This window comes from Guillardia theta (genome assembly GCF_000315625.1).
Source record: "Guillardia theta CCMP2712 unplaced genomic scaffold GUITHscaffold_251, whole genome shotgun sequence".
In the NCBI taxonomy this organism is placed as follows: Eukaryota; class Cryptophyceae; order Pyrenomonadales; family Geminigeraceae; genus Guillardia; species Guillardia theta.
The window spans coordinates 5,786-22,285 of record NW_005434425.1 but is presented as its reverse complement, the minus strand read 5'-3'; the positions used below and the strand labels follow the sequence as shown (position 1 = coordinate 22,285).

At 53.9% G+C, this 16,500-nt stretch overlaps 3 protein-coding genes across 3 annotated transcripts in view; 2 read left to right on the top strand and 1 right to left on the bottom strand.

The window, feature by feature from the left end:
- Positions 1-696: 696 nt before the first annotated feature.
- On the bottom strand, positions 697-1,959 carry GUITHDRAFT_121751 (hypothetical protein; the record flags this gene model as incomplete). Its single annotated transcript, XM_005818998.1, has 1 exon — positions 697-1,959. One exon carries the CDS (start codon positions 1,957-1,959, stop codon positions 697-699), a length of 1,263 nt encoding a protein of 420 aa, XP_005819055.1.
- A 951-nt stretch (positions 1,960-2,910) lies between these two features.
- GUITHDRAFT_44718 (hypothetical protein) lies at positions 2,911-12,998 on the top strand (the record flags this gene model as incomplete). The annotated part of the gene is made up of 4 exons (XM_005818997.1): positions 2,911-3,108; positions 11,262-11,434; positions 11,834-12,010; positions 12,620-12,998. Coding segments are annotated over 4 exons (927 nt in total), but the record flags the coding sequence as incomplete, so codon positions are not given.
- A 2,302-nt stretch (positions 12,999-15,300) lies between these two features.
- Positions 15,301-16,500, top strand: part of GUITHDRAFT_121746 (hypothetical protein) — a gene marked incomplete at both ends in the record, with an annotated part of 2,936 nt that continues 1,736 nt past the window's right edge. The window contains 5 exons of the mRNA XM_005818996.1: positions 15,301-15,603; positions 15,716-15,744; positions 15,940-16,087; positions 16,180-16,259; positions 16,438-16,471. Coding sequence (XP_005819053.1) covers positions 15,301-15,603; positions 15,716-15,744; positions 15,940-16,087; positions 16,180-16,259; positions 16,438-16,471 — 594 coding nt within the window. The remainder of the gene's footprint in view (positions 15,604-15,715; positions 15,745-15,939; positions 16,088-16,179; positions 16,260-16,437; positions 16,472-16,500) is intronic.

Here is a 16,500-nt window from a genome sequence, read left to right as displayed (position 1 = left end):
CCTTCTCTCTTCCCCCCGCTCACCTCAGCCGCATGGACATGATGCCGCGCTGTAACCTGGGAATATCATCCCCCTCATATCCATTCGGGCCCGCAGCGCGGCCGGGCCCGACCGTCTCGCCGAGGGCCGCGGCCGGGCCCCCGCTGAGTAACCCGGCGTTGAACGGCCGCCGGCCGACTGTGGCCGGCGCGGGCCGGCGGCGGCCGCCCGGCCGCCCGGCCCGACCGTCCCCGTGATGAGGGCCGAGTTCGGAATCATCGAGTCAGCTGAGTACCGTGACGGTCAGGCCCGCGGCATCCCGGCAATGATGGGCCGGGCGTTACTACTTAGCCTCCAGCCGCTCCGAGCACACTGTCGTGTCGATCGGAGTCCCGGGGCGGTCGTTTGCACACTATGGCACGGTGGCATCATACTCCTCGGAGTCACTCGTAGCCTAGTACGGTGTGCCATGATAAACAATTTGTCAGCCACTGGAGACGGTGGTTTGACGCAAAACTGATAGTTAGCTACAACGGTACATCGTACAGGCTCAAGAGTAAACCGTTTCAGTATAGTGAAATATCTATCATGATATCTACTCACTGCAGTTCTCAGGCGGCCTGACCGGTGGAGCGCCGTACGGTAGCCCCGTGATGCTGCATGATGACTATAGTATGATGCCATGATCGGATGGCCAACTGCTTGTCGTGCGGGCTACTACAAAGCGCGCGAAGACAAGTACATCACAAGCATCATCGTGAACATACTGCACACCATAGAGCCGGTAGCACTCGCGATAGTTGTTGAGCTCAACGACTCGGAAGCTTTGGGGGTTGTAGCTGGGCTAGCAGCCTGGGGCTGCTCAGTGGGCGAAGAAGGAGAAGCAGGAGGTGCTGTGACAAGCCATCGAGAGTACCCAGGGCTCTCTGCTCTTCTTCCAGCGACGCCGGCAGACCCGTAAAAGACGATCTGGTTGGCCGTTTGCAAGTAAGCGGCAGGAAAGATGACGTCCAAGTATGCCGACATGGCGTCTCCAGGGACAGCGCTCACTCTGATCTGCACAGTGCCGGTCGTGTGGTTCGAGAGCGAGACCGTGGTTCCAGCAACCGAAAAAGTCGCTGCGTTGAACGCCTTGCTTAGCTCCAAGGAGATCATCTTGCCGCCTAGAGTGAAGGTGATGTCGTTGACCTCGACGTTGCTCATCTCAGAGAGCTTCTTCGACTGAGTGTTGAACGTCATGCCTGCTGATGTCTTGTTGCTATCCACAACAGTCATCGTGTACCTGACAAAAATGTTCTTGGCGAAGGGATGTGGAATGAAATTGCTCCCCATGGTCCCACCGTACGTCATGAATGCGATGTCTCCCGAGAAGAAGGACACTTCGCTTCCCGAGCATTGCTTGTTCGAAGTCGCTGTGACACACATGTCGACTTTGAGTTTCGTGGAGTGATCTGATGGGATGTCGTCAACGGTGTTGAAGCTCACAGGGATTGTTTTCGTGCTGACATCTCCTTTGGTCATGATTGCGTTAATCGTGCCGATGTAGCCTGCGCTCGTCTTGTCTGTCCCCACAAGAGCTCCTGTCGTCATGTACGCGTATGCCGCTGAACCCACTGCTACGTTTGGCGACGAGTCTCGGAAGCCGTTGTTGATGTTAGGCAAACCTCCGATCGAGGTTACTTTGCTGCTGTCTGTGCTGTAGGTGTTGAGGTCGTGGATCCATCCGAGCATGAAGGGTGTCAGAGTGACGTAGGCTGAGGGGCCGGGGCTTGCAGCAGAGCATGGTCCGTATGCTGCGACAGTACAGTCGTTTGTTGTCGTGCATGACTCCTTGATTCCAGCGCAGATATCCTTACCCTCAGCCTTGACGAAGGAGAAGGAGTCGCAGTAGGAGAGAGGGAGGGAAGAGAGGAGGAGAGGAAGGAGAGCGAGAGCGGTATGCCACGGCCCTGAGGTCTGCATCGAGCACGGCCCCCGCATTACTCAGGAAGTTGATTTTCTGGATCTTTTACTCACCAATCTGAAGTTTCTGGTATCTCGTTCGGAACTGTTTAGTTAACTTGGGGGAGCAGTTTTAGCGGCGAAGGGGCCGGCGTGACTAATGTAGCTGCTAGTCTGAGTCGAATCCAGCCAGGCTATGATCATCGAGTCTACTCAGTGAAGACTCCATCTCAGTGACTAGTGACGGTGCCAAGAAGCAAAGGGGAGGAGGCTCTTATCATGAGTCAGTCCGGCCCGCACAGGTTGACCGTCGGACGATGTCAGCGTAGGTGGACATTCCTGTGGATGATGCCGCAGCTTTGGCTCGATGCCTCAATCTCGCTGCAAGGCTCGCCAAACTTTTCTTATTGCTAACAGATCACTTCAATACCTGCGAGAGTGCAATCAGCAATAGGTAGCCGACTGCACTGATAAAACTTCTTTCTCTCAGTGTCTCTCTGTCTCTTTGTCTCTCTGTCTCTGTCTGTCTCTGTCTGTCTCTGTCTCGCTGTCTCTCTTGAACCGTGACTGATGTCAACAATGTGAGACAGAATATATCGTTCGCAAGAAATTCTAAGGTGCGACGGTTTGTGCCTCCAGTGGTGGTACTTGTCATACCTTCACGATCAGATACTCTCCTCATCTGGCATCTTGCCATCGGATGATCGCTCCCTCCCCCCAAGGCTTCTCGGTACGGTAACTTTCTCGTGCTTCTGCACAGGCTCAGCACCGCAAACCCAACAGGCTGAGGCGGCAAGCAGTGTGAGCTGTGGAGGCTGCACGTTTTATGTCTCGGATGAGGGTTTGCTGTGGAGGGAGGGGAGCTGTAGTGGCGGTACCTGTGAAGCTAATCCGTGGGGTTGGTTGGAACTTGACAACTTGGATATTCGGAACATAGCGAATGGGACCTTCGATGGTCTTTCGAGCTTGGGTTTGCTACTTCTTGCCAACAACAAGCTGGAGAGTCTGCCTGCAGGGATCTTCGACAGGCTCTCAATCTTGATTTGGCTATTTCTTTCCAACAACAAGCTGGAGAGTCTGCCTGCAGGGATCTTCGACAGGCTCTCAATCTTGATTTGGCTATTTCTTTCCGACAACAAGCTGGAGAGTCTGCCTGCAGGGGTGTTCGACGAGCTCTCGAGCCAGCTTGTGCAGATAAATCTTTACAACAACAAGCTGGAGAGTCTGCCTGCGGGAATCTTCAACAAGGCTACTCACTGCAGTTCTCAGGGTACGGTGACTGTATTTGGGGTGATGGAGAATTCAGGCCTTCAATGATACTAAATATGAATGAAATCTTACAGATATCATTAAATGTCATTTTCCAGGCAGCACATGACATGATGCAACGACTGAGTCTCTTGTAACCGTGGCTACACATATTATTCCATGGTGATGACGCAGTGCAGCCCACAATGATGAAAGTTTCGCGATTTAGGAAAATCAGACTGTATTGACTGAAAAAGAAAGGCAAACCGGAGCAAACAAAGGAGGACGAGGATAAAGCCTACAAACCCGCCTCAATAAAATACTAGGAAACGAAGGAGGCAGCGAAAACCGCTACTCCAACCACGCAAGCGACGGCATGCACGACAAGCAGGGGAACAAGGATCAGGACAAAGAGCAGTAGCGCAAGGCTCCTGCGAGGAGGACGGCAAGACCCATGCGAGAGCGATACTGCCGAAACAGGCGAGCACGCAAACGATGAATGACGGAATACAAGTTTGTTAGACTTGTACTAGTCCAAAGTCACGCAGACGTCACATCGACCTTAGTTGTAACAAGACAGTTTTTGCTCAAGACCGAGTTTAATGCACACAAAACCAGAATTGAGGAGCACATGAGAGATAGACTGTATGCTAGGATGTGAAACCCAAGCATCCAGACATGAGAGGACCTTAGCAAGACGGCTAGGAAAGCCCCCCTCTTCGTCCCACACGCTACATCGTCCGCCTTGCCACGTAAGTCGTCTTGGTTTACAGGAGAGTTTTTGTTAACTCGGCGCTATCTGACTGGCACGGCTGACATACGTTCCATCAATGAAAGCTAGGGTCCTCCGCTGTCAGCGTAGCTCCATGGTGATCCGCCAGGTAAAAGAGAAACCGCAAAGCGTCAGCATGAAGAAGACCATCCGTACCTGCAGTGAAAGGAAGAAAGGCCTTCGGCGGGTGATGGGTGCCATAACTTGCGCGATGATCCGAAATCTTCTGCTGGGCGGGGCCGGAGAGCGCAGACCGTACTCGTCCCCGGACGGGGCTGCCGCTGCTGTTGTAGGGATGAGTCACCCCCGAGTCCGGTCATCGTGACTCAGTGAAGAGTCCAGAACCAGCCCATTCCAGGTGTGGGTGGAGAGGCCAGGGAGCCGAAGGTCGCCCATGTGTCGGTTGGTGGGGCCATGCTGAGGGACGAGGGTCCGGGCCCGGGCCCGTGTGTCGCAGTCCGCGATACCAGCTTCCCAAAAAAAAAATCAATTTGGAAAACTTGAGTAAATATTTACTTAATCATATGCCAGCATGCGCTGGTGGGTGCCATGGCACACGGCGCTCTTCCTCGCGGCAGCTCAGGCGCTATGGCTGCCGCTCCTGCTGGGTGTCGGCATCTTCCTCCCCTCCCTCCCTTCTCCCTCCCTCGTCCGATCGACCATGAGCAGAAGACACGGCAGGGTAGCGGCGACTCATTCCCAAAAGTCTAGTGGCAGCAACGCACGTTCGCACCTGACGAACTTGAGCGACGTGAGGGGAGGACGCGGGTCCTCTGCGACCTCTCCCAGTGACCGGGGGGCTCAGCGGCAGAGCGAGCTGAGGCTAGTCATGAACTTGACGCGAGGAGAAGTAGACGGAGTCAGTCCAGCGCTTAAGTGGTTGAACCGTCTAAGCTTCATGGATCGCTTCTACCATCATCACGTGCCCTCTACCCCTCACTCCAGCAACTTCTTCATCTCTCTCCATTCCTCTCATTCTACGACTATCCCGACCGTCGAGGACTCACCAGCTCTCAGCTTTCGGTATCCATCGGATCACTTGCTTATAAAAACGCTGTCCCCCTATTCCACCGAAGTCAGGGAGCTGTTCCCTAAGGACCTGGCAGCCACAGGAGTTGCGTACCAGAGATGGGACAGAAGGCGGTTCAAGCAGGGAGGAGGAAGATACTGGAGAGGAAACAGAGCCAAGAATGGGTCAGACACTAAGAATATCAACAAGATTTGGGTCTGGGGGGAGAGGAATAGTTGCACCACCCTTGTTACTGAGATCCTCAAGGCAAACTTCAAGCTCAAGTGCGGCTCGAAGCAAACCGAGTGTGTGATAGGAGGGCTGCCATGGAAGCACGGCTTCATGCGCCATGCAGGTCAGTGACTCGCCGTCGGGCCGACTCGTGGGGCTGACTAGTGACTTGTTGACTGTGAGTGACTATCTGGCAGATGTACAGCAGGAGGAGAGCACTCTCAACGTCCTCGTGACTAGAAACCCTTACGAGTGGCTCGAGTCCATGCACCGCCATCCCTTCTACGCGGAGCTCCATCGAGGCGTCGACATGCAAACCTTCCTTGCGCGCGAATGGATCACATTCAAGACTGAAGCCATCGACAAAGTGCATACGAGCAAGCAAGCGGAAGTGATTCTTGACCATTCAAAGCCATCTGAGGCCACAGCGCCGGTTACTGACACCGTATTGAGTCAATGTGATCACTTGACCGAGCAGCTCGAGGATTTCGAGGCGTGCTCCTACTACAACAGTACCTACTCATGCACGCACCTTCCCGGGCTCTCAGCAGACTCTAACTGGATCACCAAACAGCACGTTCGACCGCTCGTCGAGTGTCTGTCTGCCAACCTCAGTCACCGTGCTTGCTCATCGGACTTTCTCTGCTCGGGCTTGAGTCCAGTCTCGATTTTTGCCAACTACAGCTTGCAGCAGTGGAGAGATCGGCTGGCACATTACATCCGCGTGCAGTCGGACGACTCGGAGGCCTCGACTGACATCAGCGAGCTCGAGGCGAAGGACCTGAACCCCTTGGACCTCAACAAGTCACAGTGGCGCTGCCGGACCATCCCGGGCTACCTGGTGGACAACGGGAATGAGCTCGCGCCCTCTTCCTGGTGTCTCGACGGCAACATGTCATGGGGCAGGTGCCTCAAAGGTGGATTCCTGTGCCGAGCCAACGCGACAGGCCAGGGCTTGTGGCATCAGGCCCGGCTGCCCGAGTGGAGGATCTTAAAGCAGCGGCTGGTCGCCGCCGCCAAGGAACTGACGCAGCACTTGAAGTCAGAGGCCTGGAGGGTGAAGAAGGTTGAGTTCTTGAAGGCCGGCACGTCCCTCGACCCTCCGCTCGCCAAGCACGAACGGCTGGAGGATCGCGACCCGGACACGGGGAAACGGTTCCCCAACATTCTCGCGATGAGGACAGCGAAACTGCGCGACTGGTTTCTGACGGCAGACAAGAACCTCAGCTTCAGCTCGCACGTGCCCTGCCGCGACTTCTTCCTCGACCCCACAGCAACGCTCAACGAGTTGCGGGACGACTTCGGTCTGGAGCCCAAGGCCTCAGACTGGCAGCTGTCGCAGTGCATCATGCACTTCGGCGCCTTCATGTGCCCCAAGTCGCAGAACAAGAAGGAGAAGCCGCAGCAGTTCTCGTGGTCGGCCCCTGAAGCTCTCGCCAAGCGCCTCTACTACACCAACGGCACCTACGCCAGCATCTACCGCAATATTTCTCTTGGCCTCGTGAACGCGTGGCTGGATGAAGAGCTGGAGAACGCGCTGGGCTACTCGGTCTACCCAGACTTAAGCTCTCTCTCAGCTCCCTACACTCTTGAGAATCGCTGCAGCCTCCATTTCCCTCGCCATGCTTCTGTCGCTGACCCGCCTTGCTATCAGCACTGCCATGCCTGCCTGGAAGGCAATCAAACATTGGTGGGGCATCAGCCTTATCGTCGACGATGATTAGAAAGGTTTGATTCGAATCATTCGGGGGTTTATGTTAATCGCCATGTATTGTTCGGAGTGTCTAGATTGTTTGTAAATGCAAAGAATGCTCCATTTTTTCACAAGTTCCCCGTCAGTTTACCATTCAACGAGCCTCCATGAGGCCTGTTCCTCTCAAACAAAACAAGAATCGATCTCTGGCAAGACGTTTATCACCCCTCAATCTTCCCTCCTCCCTTGCAAACCAGTCCATCTCCTTTGCAGTCCCCTTATCCCAGATGTCTTCTTCCCGCGTGCTTTCATGGGATCCCTTGCAACTTTCTCTGTCCTGTTGCTTGTTCCTCTCTGCTACACATCCTCCTCCCTGCTACTCATCAGTCTGCTTATAATCATTCCCACATCTCAAACGACCCCGTGCTCTCGTTGTCGTTCTCCTGGATCGCTGAGTGCCTGTCGAGCATGTCATTAGTGTTGCCTGGCGACCTCTTGTGGTCCAACCGGAAGTCGTGGGGCCTCGTCAGCTCGAGGGCTGCTGAACCTTCCTCCTTCGCTATAACGAGCAGTTCCATGTACAGCACAGATCAACTCTTTCATGGGAAACAAACACATCAGCGCCTGCAACTTTTCCGACAGATCGCTCGCAAGCTTCCGACATTTCCGCATGCAGTCCATGACACTGTAGGACGGACAGTTGGAAAGGTCAAGGAACGACTGGGCTAGACCCATCAGATCTGCATGAGTTCCGTATCGCAACTGGTCGATGGACTGCATGTTCATGTCACAATCAAGGAGAACGAGGGGACGAAGAGAAGGCACCTCTCGCTCTAACTCCAACTCATACATGAGAGCCAAGATGTCTTCATCCACCATCTCCTTCACCTCCTGAAACCTGCCATGATGCACGTGTTGTGAGCCTTCGCGCCGACGGTGCAGAGTGGAGCAAGATTGAAGAGGCACGCACCTGTCTTCTATCTCCCATACAGCAGCTTCAAGATTCTCAAGGTCTGAGAGTCCTTCCAAGGCAAATCTTCCGCGTCCTCCCCACCTTCGCCTTCCCTCTCCTCATCCATCGTCGACTCCTCCGCTTCTTCCCTAGTGAGGGAGTTCATCACCCCGAAACTTATGCTCTTCTTGCTTCCCTGCGGCTTCTCGAAGAATTCGCTCACGCTCTTTGACCCCAGAGGAGGAGGAGCCTCGTCCTCCATGGGAAGGGACGGAGCAACAGCGACGCCTCGGCTGTAAGCACTGCAGTGCAGATCGCAGCCAAGCTGTCGACGGGCTAAGATATGACTGCACACCACGAGCGGTTCAGCATCCCATAAGGTCTCCCGCGCACAGCAAACATCAATCATTGCCTCTTGATCAGACTGAGACATGTTCTTCACTAGCCACGGCCTCAGTCTAGAACGCATCCTCTCCTCCATCGTTGAACAGCACAGTGCTCTTGAAGGATCGATTCTCCCTCAACAACCATCAACAAGCACAAACAGCACAGCTCCCATCAATGTATCTGCCCCAAGAAATCACAATATGCGACCTTCCAGTCACATGAGCATAGCGCAACGAACAATAAGACCACAACCAGATCTGCCTGCGCCCATCTCATTCGGCCAGGCATCCGTACAGGCCTCCGCACAAAGAAAACATAAAGATCAAGTGATGTAACAGCTCCACGTACAGCATTTATCTCTCTACCCCATCCTTTCTCCACATCCCTCCCTCCCTCCTTTCCTGTTCAACAATTCCTGCAATGCCATGTTTCCCTATCCCTGCTGACCCTTTCCGGTCCTGCCCTGTCCCTGCCTGCCCCGACAAGGGCTCTTCCTTTGTACGCTGGAAGCAGTCAAGCAGGGAGATGCTGCAAGAGAGGAAACAAGGGTCTGATAGCTGGACGAGGAGGGATCATACCGATCGATGACTCGTCTCGCCGACATAGGACGAGAACGGGGACGAGCCCAACGACGTTCGAACAGGGTGCCAGTGCACTGCGGGGAGAAGCGGGAGCCCGTGGAGGACGTGGTCGCCCGCGCCTTCCAGGCCACGCCCTCCCTGCGCATGGCCCTGGTCCACCTCCCGGTGACTATCGACCGGCAGGCCCTGCAGCCTCCTCGCGAGGATCTCGTCGATCTCGGCGCTGCCCTTGAGGCCGCAGTGTACTACGGTACCCGTCCCCCTCCCCGCTCGGGTTGGCGATCCCGCAGATGATAGGGACCGTCCGATCCGCCCGCCCGCGCTTTTATCCCGCCCCGCGGGGGTCGATACGTGACGACAGCCCCGTGGGCGGAAGAGGTGAAGGTTGCCGGTTGACCAACGAGGGCAGGAGTGTTACATGTTATGTGTCAGTAACTTTGGCGACCTTGGTTGTGCCAATGAGACCTTCATCACTGAGATTCAGACCATCAGCGATGAGGATGTGAGAGAATTCAACAAGAGGCTTCATTCAGTTTGGATGAGAAACTGGTTCGCGCGAGACAACACTGTGATAGCCGCAAGCATCGAGCCTTCTTCCTGAAGGTGTTGTTGTACCTTGCCAAGAAGAACTTTTCGAATTACATTCCCAAGAGTGCTATTGTTCATACTCAGGAGGAGGCTCAGCTGGCTATGCCTAATGTCATAACGTATGTCAGTCAAAACCCCATTGTGTTTTTCTCTCTGTGCCGAGATGTCTCAAAGCTCAAAGCATTTCATTGAGCAGCTTATGCTTGGAGCATATCACTTCTGTATTGACTGAAAAAGAAAGGCAAACCGGAGCAAACAAAGGAGGACGAGGATAAACCCTACAAACCCGCCTCAATAAAATACTAGGAAACGAAGGAGGCAGCGAAAACCGCTACTCCAACCACGCAAGCGACGGCATGCACGACAAGCAGGGGAACAAGGATCAGGACAAAGAGCAGTAGCGCAAGGCTCCCGCGAGGAGGACGGCAAGACCCATACAAGAGCGATACTGCCGAAACAGGCGAGCACGCAAACGATGAAAGCCAGGGTCCCCATACACCGCCTCCTGAGCGCAGCCATCCCACTCCGCTGTCAGCGTAGCTCCATGGTGAGTGAAGGGAAGAAAGGCCTTCGGCGGGTGATGGGTGCCATAACTTGCGCGATGATCGGAAATCTTCTGTTGGGAGGGGCTGGAGAGCTCAGAAAGTCCGACGGGGCTGCCGCTGCATAAAACTTCTGTCTGTCTGTCTGTCTGTCTGTCTGTCTGTCTGTCTGTCTGTCTGTCTGTCTGTCTGTCTGTCTGTCTGTCTGTCTGTCTGTCTGTCTGTCTGTCTGTCTGTCTGTCTGTCTGTCTGTCTGTCTGTCTGTCTGTCTGTCTGTCTGTCTGTCTGTCTGTCTGTCTGTCTCTCTCTCTCTCTCTCTCTCTCTCTCTCTCTCTCTCTCTCTCTCTCTCTCCCTCCCTCTCTCTCTCTCTCTCTGTCTCTCTCTCTGTCTGTCTCTGTCTCTGTCTCTGTCTCTGTCTCTGTCTCTGTCTCTGTCTCTGTCTCTGTCTCTTAAAAACATGTCAACAATGTGAGACAGGATATATCGTTCGCAAGAAATTCTACGGTACGACGGTTTGTGCCTCCAGTGGTGGTACTTGTCATACCTTCACGATCAGATACTCTCCTCATCCCAGCTTTATCTCTGGCATCTTGCCATCGCTCCCTCCCCCCAAGGCTTCTCGGTACGGTAACTTTCTCGTGCTCCTGCTCCTTCCTCTTCTACAGCCTTGCTACAGCTACACAAGGCGACGTTCATTCTACATTCCATCTGCCTTGGGATCGGGGGACGCAATTACCTTGGGGTAGGGTACATTTGCAGTTGAAACAAGGGGTGGTGTGTCATGGGGTCTGACATGGAACTAAGTGATTATCAAGTGCCCCTGTTTTCTTGATTTTTTATGGTAGGGGGGGTGGGGTCATCGCTTGCTGACTACAATTGACTACTTTCTATGTAGGTGTAATTCTGATGTTGTACTAGGGGCGTTCATATGTCCTAAGGCCGAGGCTGCAAGCAGTGTGAGCTGTGGAAGCTGCACGTTTGTTATCTCGGATGAGGGTTTGTTGTCGAGGGAGGGGAGCTGTGGCGGGGACTGTGGAGTTGTTCACGGTTCGAGATCGTTGAACTTGGGCTCAAAGGGCATTCGGAACCTAACGGATGGGACCTTCGACGGGGTCTCGAGCTTGCGGGAGCTAACTCTTTTCAACAACAAGCTGGAGAGTCTGCCTGCAGGGATCTTCAACGGGCTCTCCAGCTTGACGGATCTATATCTTGACAACAACAAGCTGAAGAGTCTGCCTGCAGGGGTGTTCGGCGGGCTCTCAAGCTTGCAGCGTCTACACCTTTCCATCAGAAACCTGGAGCCTCTGCCGATCTCTGACGGGCTCTGGAGCTTGCAGTATCTATGTCTTGACAACAACAAGCTGGAGAGTCTGCCTGCTGGGATCTTCGACGGGCTCTCGAGCTTGCGGATGCTATATCTTTCCTACAACAAGCTCTCCTGCATTTCCTCCAAGGCGTTCACTGGTTTGTCGTCGCTTTCCCAATTGGATCTGACAGGCAACAATCTACCGTGCTATCATCCGTCTTGGCCAAGCTTTGCCACCAAGGACGCGAACCTGGAGCCGTGCCTCAACGAAACTCATTGCAACAGCGGCGAAGACAGCACCTCTATCGCCACCACCCTCATCCCAACAACATCGCCACCACCTTCATCCCGACGAACAGGCTCAGCACCGCAAACCCAACAGGCTGAGGCGGCAAGCAGTGTGAGCTGTGGAGGCTGCACGTTTTATGTCTCGGATGAGGGTTTGCTGTGGAGGGAGGGGAGCTGTAGTGGCGGTACCTGTGAAGCTAATCCGTGGGGTTGGTTGGAACTTGACAACTTGGATATTCGGAACATAGCGAATGGGACCTTCGATGGTCTTTCGAACTTGCGGTTGCTATATCTTGCCAACAACAAGCTGGAGAGTCTGCCTGCAGGGATCTTCGACGGGCTCTCCAGCTTGCAGTATCTATATCTTGAATTCAACAAGCTGGAGAGCCTGCCCGCGGGAATCTTCGACGGGCTCTCGAGCTTGACGGATCTATGGCTTCGAAACAACAGACTAGAGTGTCTGCCTGCAGGGGTGTTCAACGGGCTCTCCCAGTTGAGATTTCTGGCAATTTACAACAACAACCTTCCAAGTGTTTGTCTCCTGCAGGAATCTTTGACGGGCTCTCAAGCTTGGTGTACCTGAGGCTTCTCAACAACAAGCTGGAGAGTCTGCCTGCTGGGATCTTCGACGGGCTCTCGAGCTTGCAGGAGCTACTTCTTTCCAACAACAAGCTCTCCTGCATTTCCTCCAAGGCGTTCACTGGTTTGTCGTCGCTTTCCCAATTGAGCCTGACAGGCAACAATCTACCGTGCTATCATCCGTCTTGGCCAAGCTTTGCCACCAAGGACGCGAACCTTGAGCCGTGCCTCAACGAAACTTCTTGTGACCATGAAAGTAATCTTTTTCTTTTACATATCTTCATTCTGTATTAACCCGATTCTAGCACCGCAAACCCAACAGGCTGAGGCGGCAAGCAGTGTGAGCTGTGGAAACTGAACGTTTTATGTCTCGGATGAGGGTTTGCTGTGGAGGGAGGGGAGCTGTAGTGTTGAGCGTGAGCTGTGGCAGTGTGGAACTTATGGGTGGGGTTGGACAGTGTTGGACTTGGACTCACAGGGCATTCGGAACATAGCGAATGGGACCTTCGATGGTCTCTCGAGCTTGGGTTTGCTACTTCTTGCCAACAACAAGCTGGAGAGTCTGCCTGCAGGGATCTTCGACAGGCTCTCAATCTTGATTTGGCTATTTCTTTCCGACAACAAGCTGGAGAGTCTGCCTGCAGGGATCTTCGACGAACTCTCGAGCCAGCTTGCGCAGATAAATCTTTACAACAACAAGCTGGAGAGTCTGCCTGCGGGAATCTTCAACAAGGTCTCGGTCTTGCGGTCGCTACATCTTTCCAACAACAAGCTGGAGAGTCTACCTGCAGGGATTTTCGAAGGGATCTCGAAGTTGGATGGGGGTATATCTCTTGACAACAACAAGCTGGAGAGTCTGCCTGCTGGGATCTTCGACGGGCTCTCGAGCTTGCAGGAGCTACTTCTTTCCAACAACAAGCTCTCCTGCATTTCCTCCAAGGCGTTCACTGGTTTGTCGTCGCTTTCCCAATTGGATCTGACAGGCAACAATCTACCGTGCTATCATCCGTCTTGGCCAAGCTTTGCCACCAAGGACGCGAACCTGGAGCCGTGCCTCAACGAAACTCATTGCAACAGCGGCGAAGACAGCACCTCTATCGCCACCACCCTCATCCCGACGACTACACCAACAGGCCCAGCACCGCGAACCTGGACTCTTCACTCGGATTACCTCCGCTGCAGACTGCGGCACAAGTGGCAAGAGCTCCGTATGAACAATACCATCAAGACGGGTGGTCTAGGGAAGCTGATGGTTGTGGACAAGTTCGAGGTGTGGTTGTGCAGCTACCTGGACTCGTGCGCGGGGCCTAGGAATGCTTTCTGCTATGTTTATGACGAGGAGGAGGAGGAGTTTATCCCATGGTGATGTTTGTTGCTGTCAGTCATCTGCTCACAGTTTTTGAGTCTGATCGGATGGCTTTTTTCAGGGGGCTAGAGGATGAGCTCATGCTAAGCTAAGAAGACGGCCCGGCGACAGCAGCCCTGGGTATCACGGTTTCCAAGTCACTGAGTTCACTTGATTGCCCGGCGGCAAGAAAGAGGGTAGTTATGTTTCAATTCAATTAGTTGTGATCAATCAAGTGTCCGAGCACACTCTGATGTGTTAGCCCTTCAATGAACTTGAAGTAAGGTTTGCATTATTAAAGTTGATCGAAAGTAATTCACCAATCAAGATGTTTGACTGAGTCTGTCACGGCGCCGCCGCCGGGCTGCCGGCACGGTCGGAACTTCGGAAAACTTTTGAACTTGACTCCTTGAACCCGGGGGGCCGCCGCCCGTGAAGGTGCAGGGCCTGGCAGCGGCAGCCAGCGGCTGATCAGCAATAAACCGTCCGGACCACTGTAGCCTGAGTCACAGAACCGTTGAGGCCAAACCCGGTGACCGGTCCATAATGATGCCAAAACCGATCGGACCCGGCGTGTCAAGGCTGGATGGTTAACTTAACACTGTCCGTCCCGGCGATCCCCGGGCCCGGTCGCACACCGTCGCACTGCGGCACGCCGCGCGGCATCGGATGATCGGCGGCGAGGTCTTCTGAGTCAAGAAAAGACTGAGCGCCGAGAACCTACCCTTATCCTGGTCAGGGTTAGAAGTACGGTCCAAGACTACCGTACTTGAACTAAGTTGCCGGCCGCCGGGCCGTTCCGACGCGGCGGGCACACCGGGCCCGGCGACTCGCCCGGCCGCTCCGGGCCGGGCGACCGCCGAAGTTTGAAGCTGTAATGAACCGGTGTAGGGGACAATGGTGGGGTGATCAAGGCAAAGATGGGGGGTACCTTAGTTCGTCGAAGAACCCCTTATCTTTACTAAGAAGATAGGAATGTATACCAGGTGGGGTACGTTCTTATACCATCTAGATTCCATCAGACAATGGCGTCCGTTGAAATGTATATCGAGAATGAAGTTATGAAATTACAAAATCTTGTTATGTAAAATGAAATTATTCAGGAAAAATCATGAAATACGTTTGAGTAAGCCGCCAACACCTTTTTTGTTTCAAGCAGGGGAGGCCACAAAAAGTTAGTGGGGTTCTTGTTCTACTGGGCTACCATTTCCAATAGAGAATCACCCACCCTTACCCTGCATAATATAATAAAGACTAAATAATTTTAGTTAACTTCATTATATTATCACTTTCTCCTGTGGGAGAAAGAAAATTGATAACTAAAGTTTCTCTTGTTCGGTAGGCACCCTGCGCGCGACAAGGCTTTTCTCCACCCCCGTCTACGACCTCCAAATGGTGGGTGGGGTATTCTACGCCGTGTTCCCGAGAGATTTCCAAGGGGGTGGGGTGTAGCAACAAAAGGGGTAGAAGAACGAATTTGGTTCGAAAATGGGGGTGGGGTGGAAGGGCACTGAAGAGACCGGGCCAGATGAGGAGCAGGGGGGTCAGTGAAGATGAAAAAGATTTTGAGGGGGTACCGGCTAACATGGTGGGGTCAGTTTCGTAATTCAATGGATATTGGTGGGGTAGTCCAGGTGTGAAGAAGTGAGGGAGAGTCACGTTCTTGTCGATCATTAGGGTGGGTAGTATCCATAAGGGGTAGTCTTTCAGACGACAGGGTGATGATAAGGAGATTGGGTAGGAGGGGTAATGTTTGGTGGGGTCATCAGTTTTATACTAGGGGTGGGAGGAATATTTGGGGGTAGGGGTCCTTCTGTATGGCTCTGTGGTAGGTGGGTTGCGCTTAGATCACGCAAGCATGGCGGTGAAGATGGCGACGATGGCGGCGATGGTGACGACGGGCGTTGCGTTCATGCAGGCGCCAACGTCCCTGCCGAGAAGATTGTCCACTTCAGCCTCCTCCTCCTCGTTTGTTTCCTCTCCTGCTCCCCGTTCATCACTCTTGTCCACCTCAAGACTGTCCAAGGGCAGCAAGGAGAAAACATGCGTCAGTGGCCTTGGGGGTCTTGCGATGATGGCGGATGGAAAGGCGAAGAAGATCATCGTGCTAGGAGGAGACGGCTTCTGCGGTTGGCCTACTTCCCTCCATCTCTCCAGCCAGGTGAAAATAACCGAAGTCCCTAAATCTCGATCGTGCCGCATGTTGCTACGATTTTCTCGATTCATCGCCTTTATGCCTTCATTGAGCGCGATACTGAACCTTGGTTGTGCAGGGCCACGATGTTGTTGTGGTTGATAACCTGTAAGTCTCCCCCCTCCTCCTGCAGCTCTCTCTTGTGCCATCCTCCTGCAGCTCTCTCTTGTGCCATCCTCCTGCAGCTCTCTCGTGCCATCCTCCTGCAGCTCTCTCGTGCCATCCTCCTGCAGCTCTCTCTTGTGCCCATCCTGTCCCCCCCCCCCTCCTTTTTGTGGTCCGTCGCTTGACTTGTCCGCATAGCTCGCGTCGCAACATCGACATCGAGATGGGATGCGACTCGCTCACCCCCATCCAGCACCCTGAGATTCGTCTCAAGGCCTGGGAGGAAGTCGGCGGCCGCGCCATGCGCTTCGTCAACCTTGACGTCGCCAAGGAGTACGACCTGCTGGTAGGAGCAGAGAGAGCTTGGGGTGGTGGCGGGGGGAGGGGCTGGGGCAGGACGAGATGTAGCGGAGAGCTTCTGATCCCCCTGTGCTTCAGGTTCAGCTGTTCAAGCAGGAGAAGCCTGACGCCGTTGTCCACTTCGCCGAGCAGAGAGCTGCTCCTTATTCCATGAAAACGTCAGTCTCCCTCCCTCTTTACCCCTCCACACACCCCCTCCCTTCCCCTCCCCTCCTCACCACGTCCATCTTTCGCTCTCTTCCTTTGTCTTCTTTTCATACCTTCCGCTCTCTCCCCTTTATTCTATATCTATGTCAAGCATCCTCTTCGCTCCTGGTGTAGCTGACTCCAACGCAGGTCAAAGACGAAGAGGTACACCGTTGACAACAACGTGGGAGGAACAAACAACCTCCTTGCTGC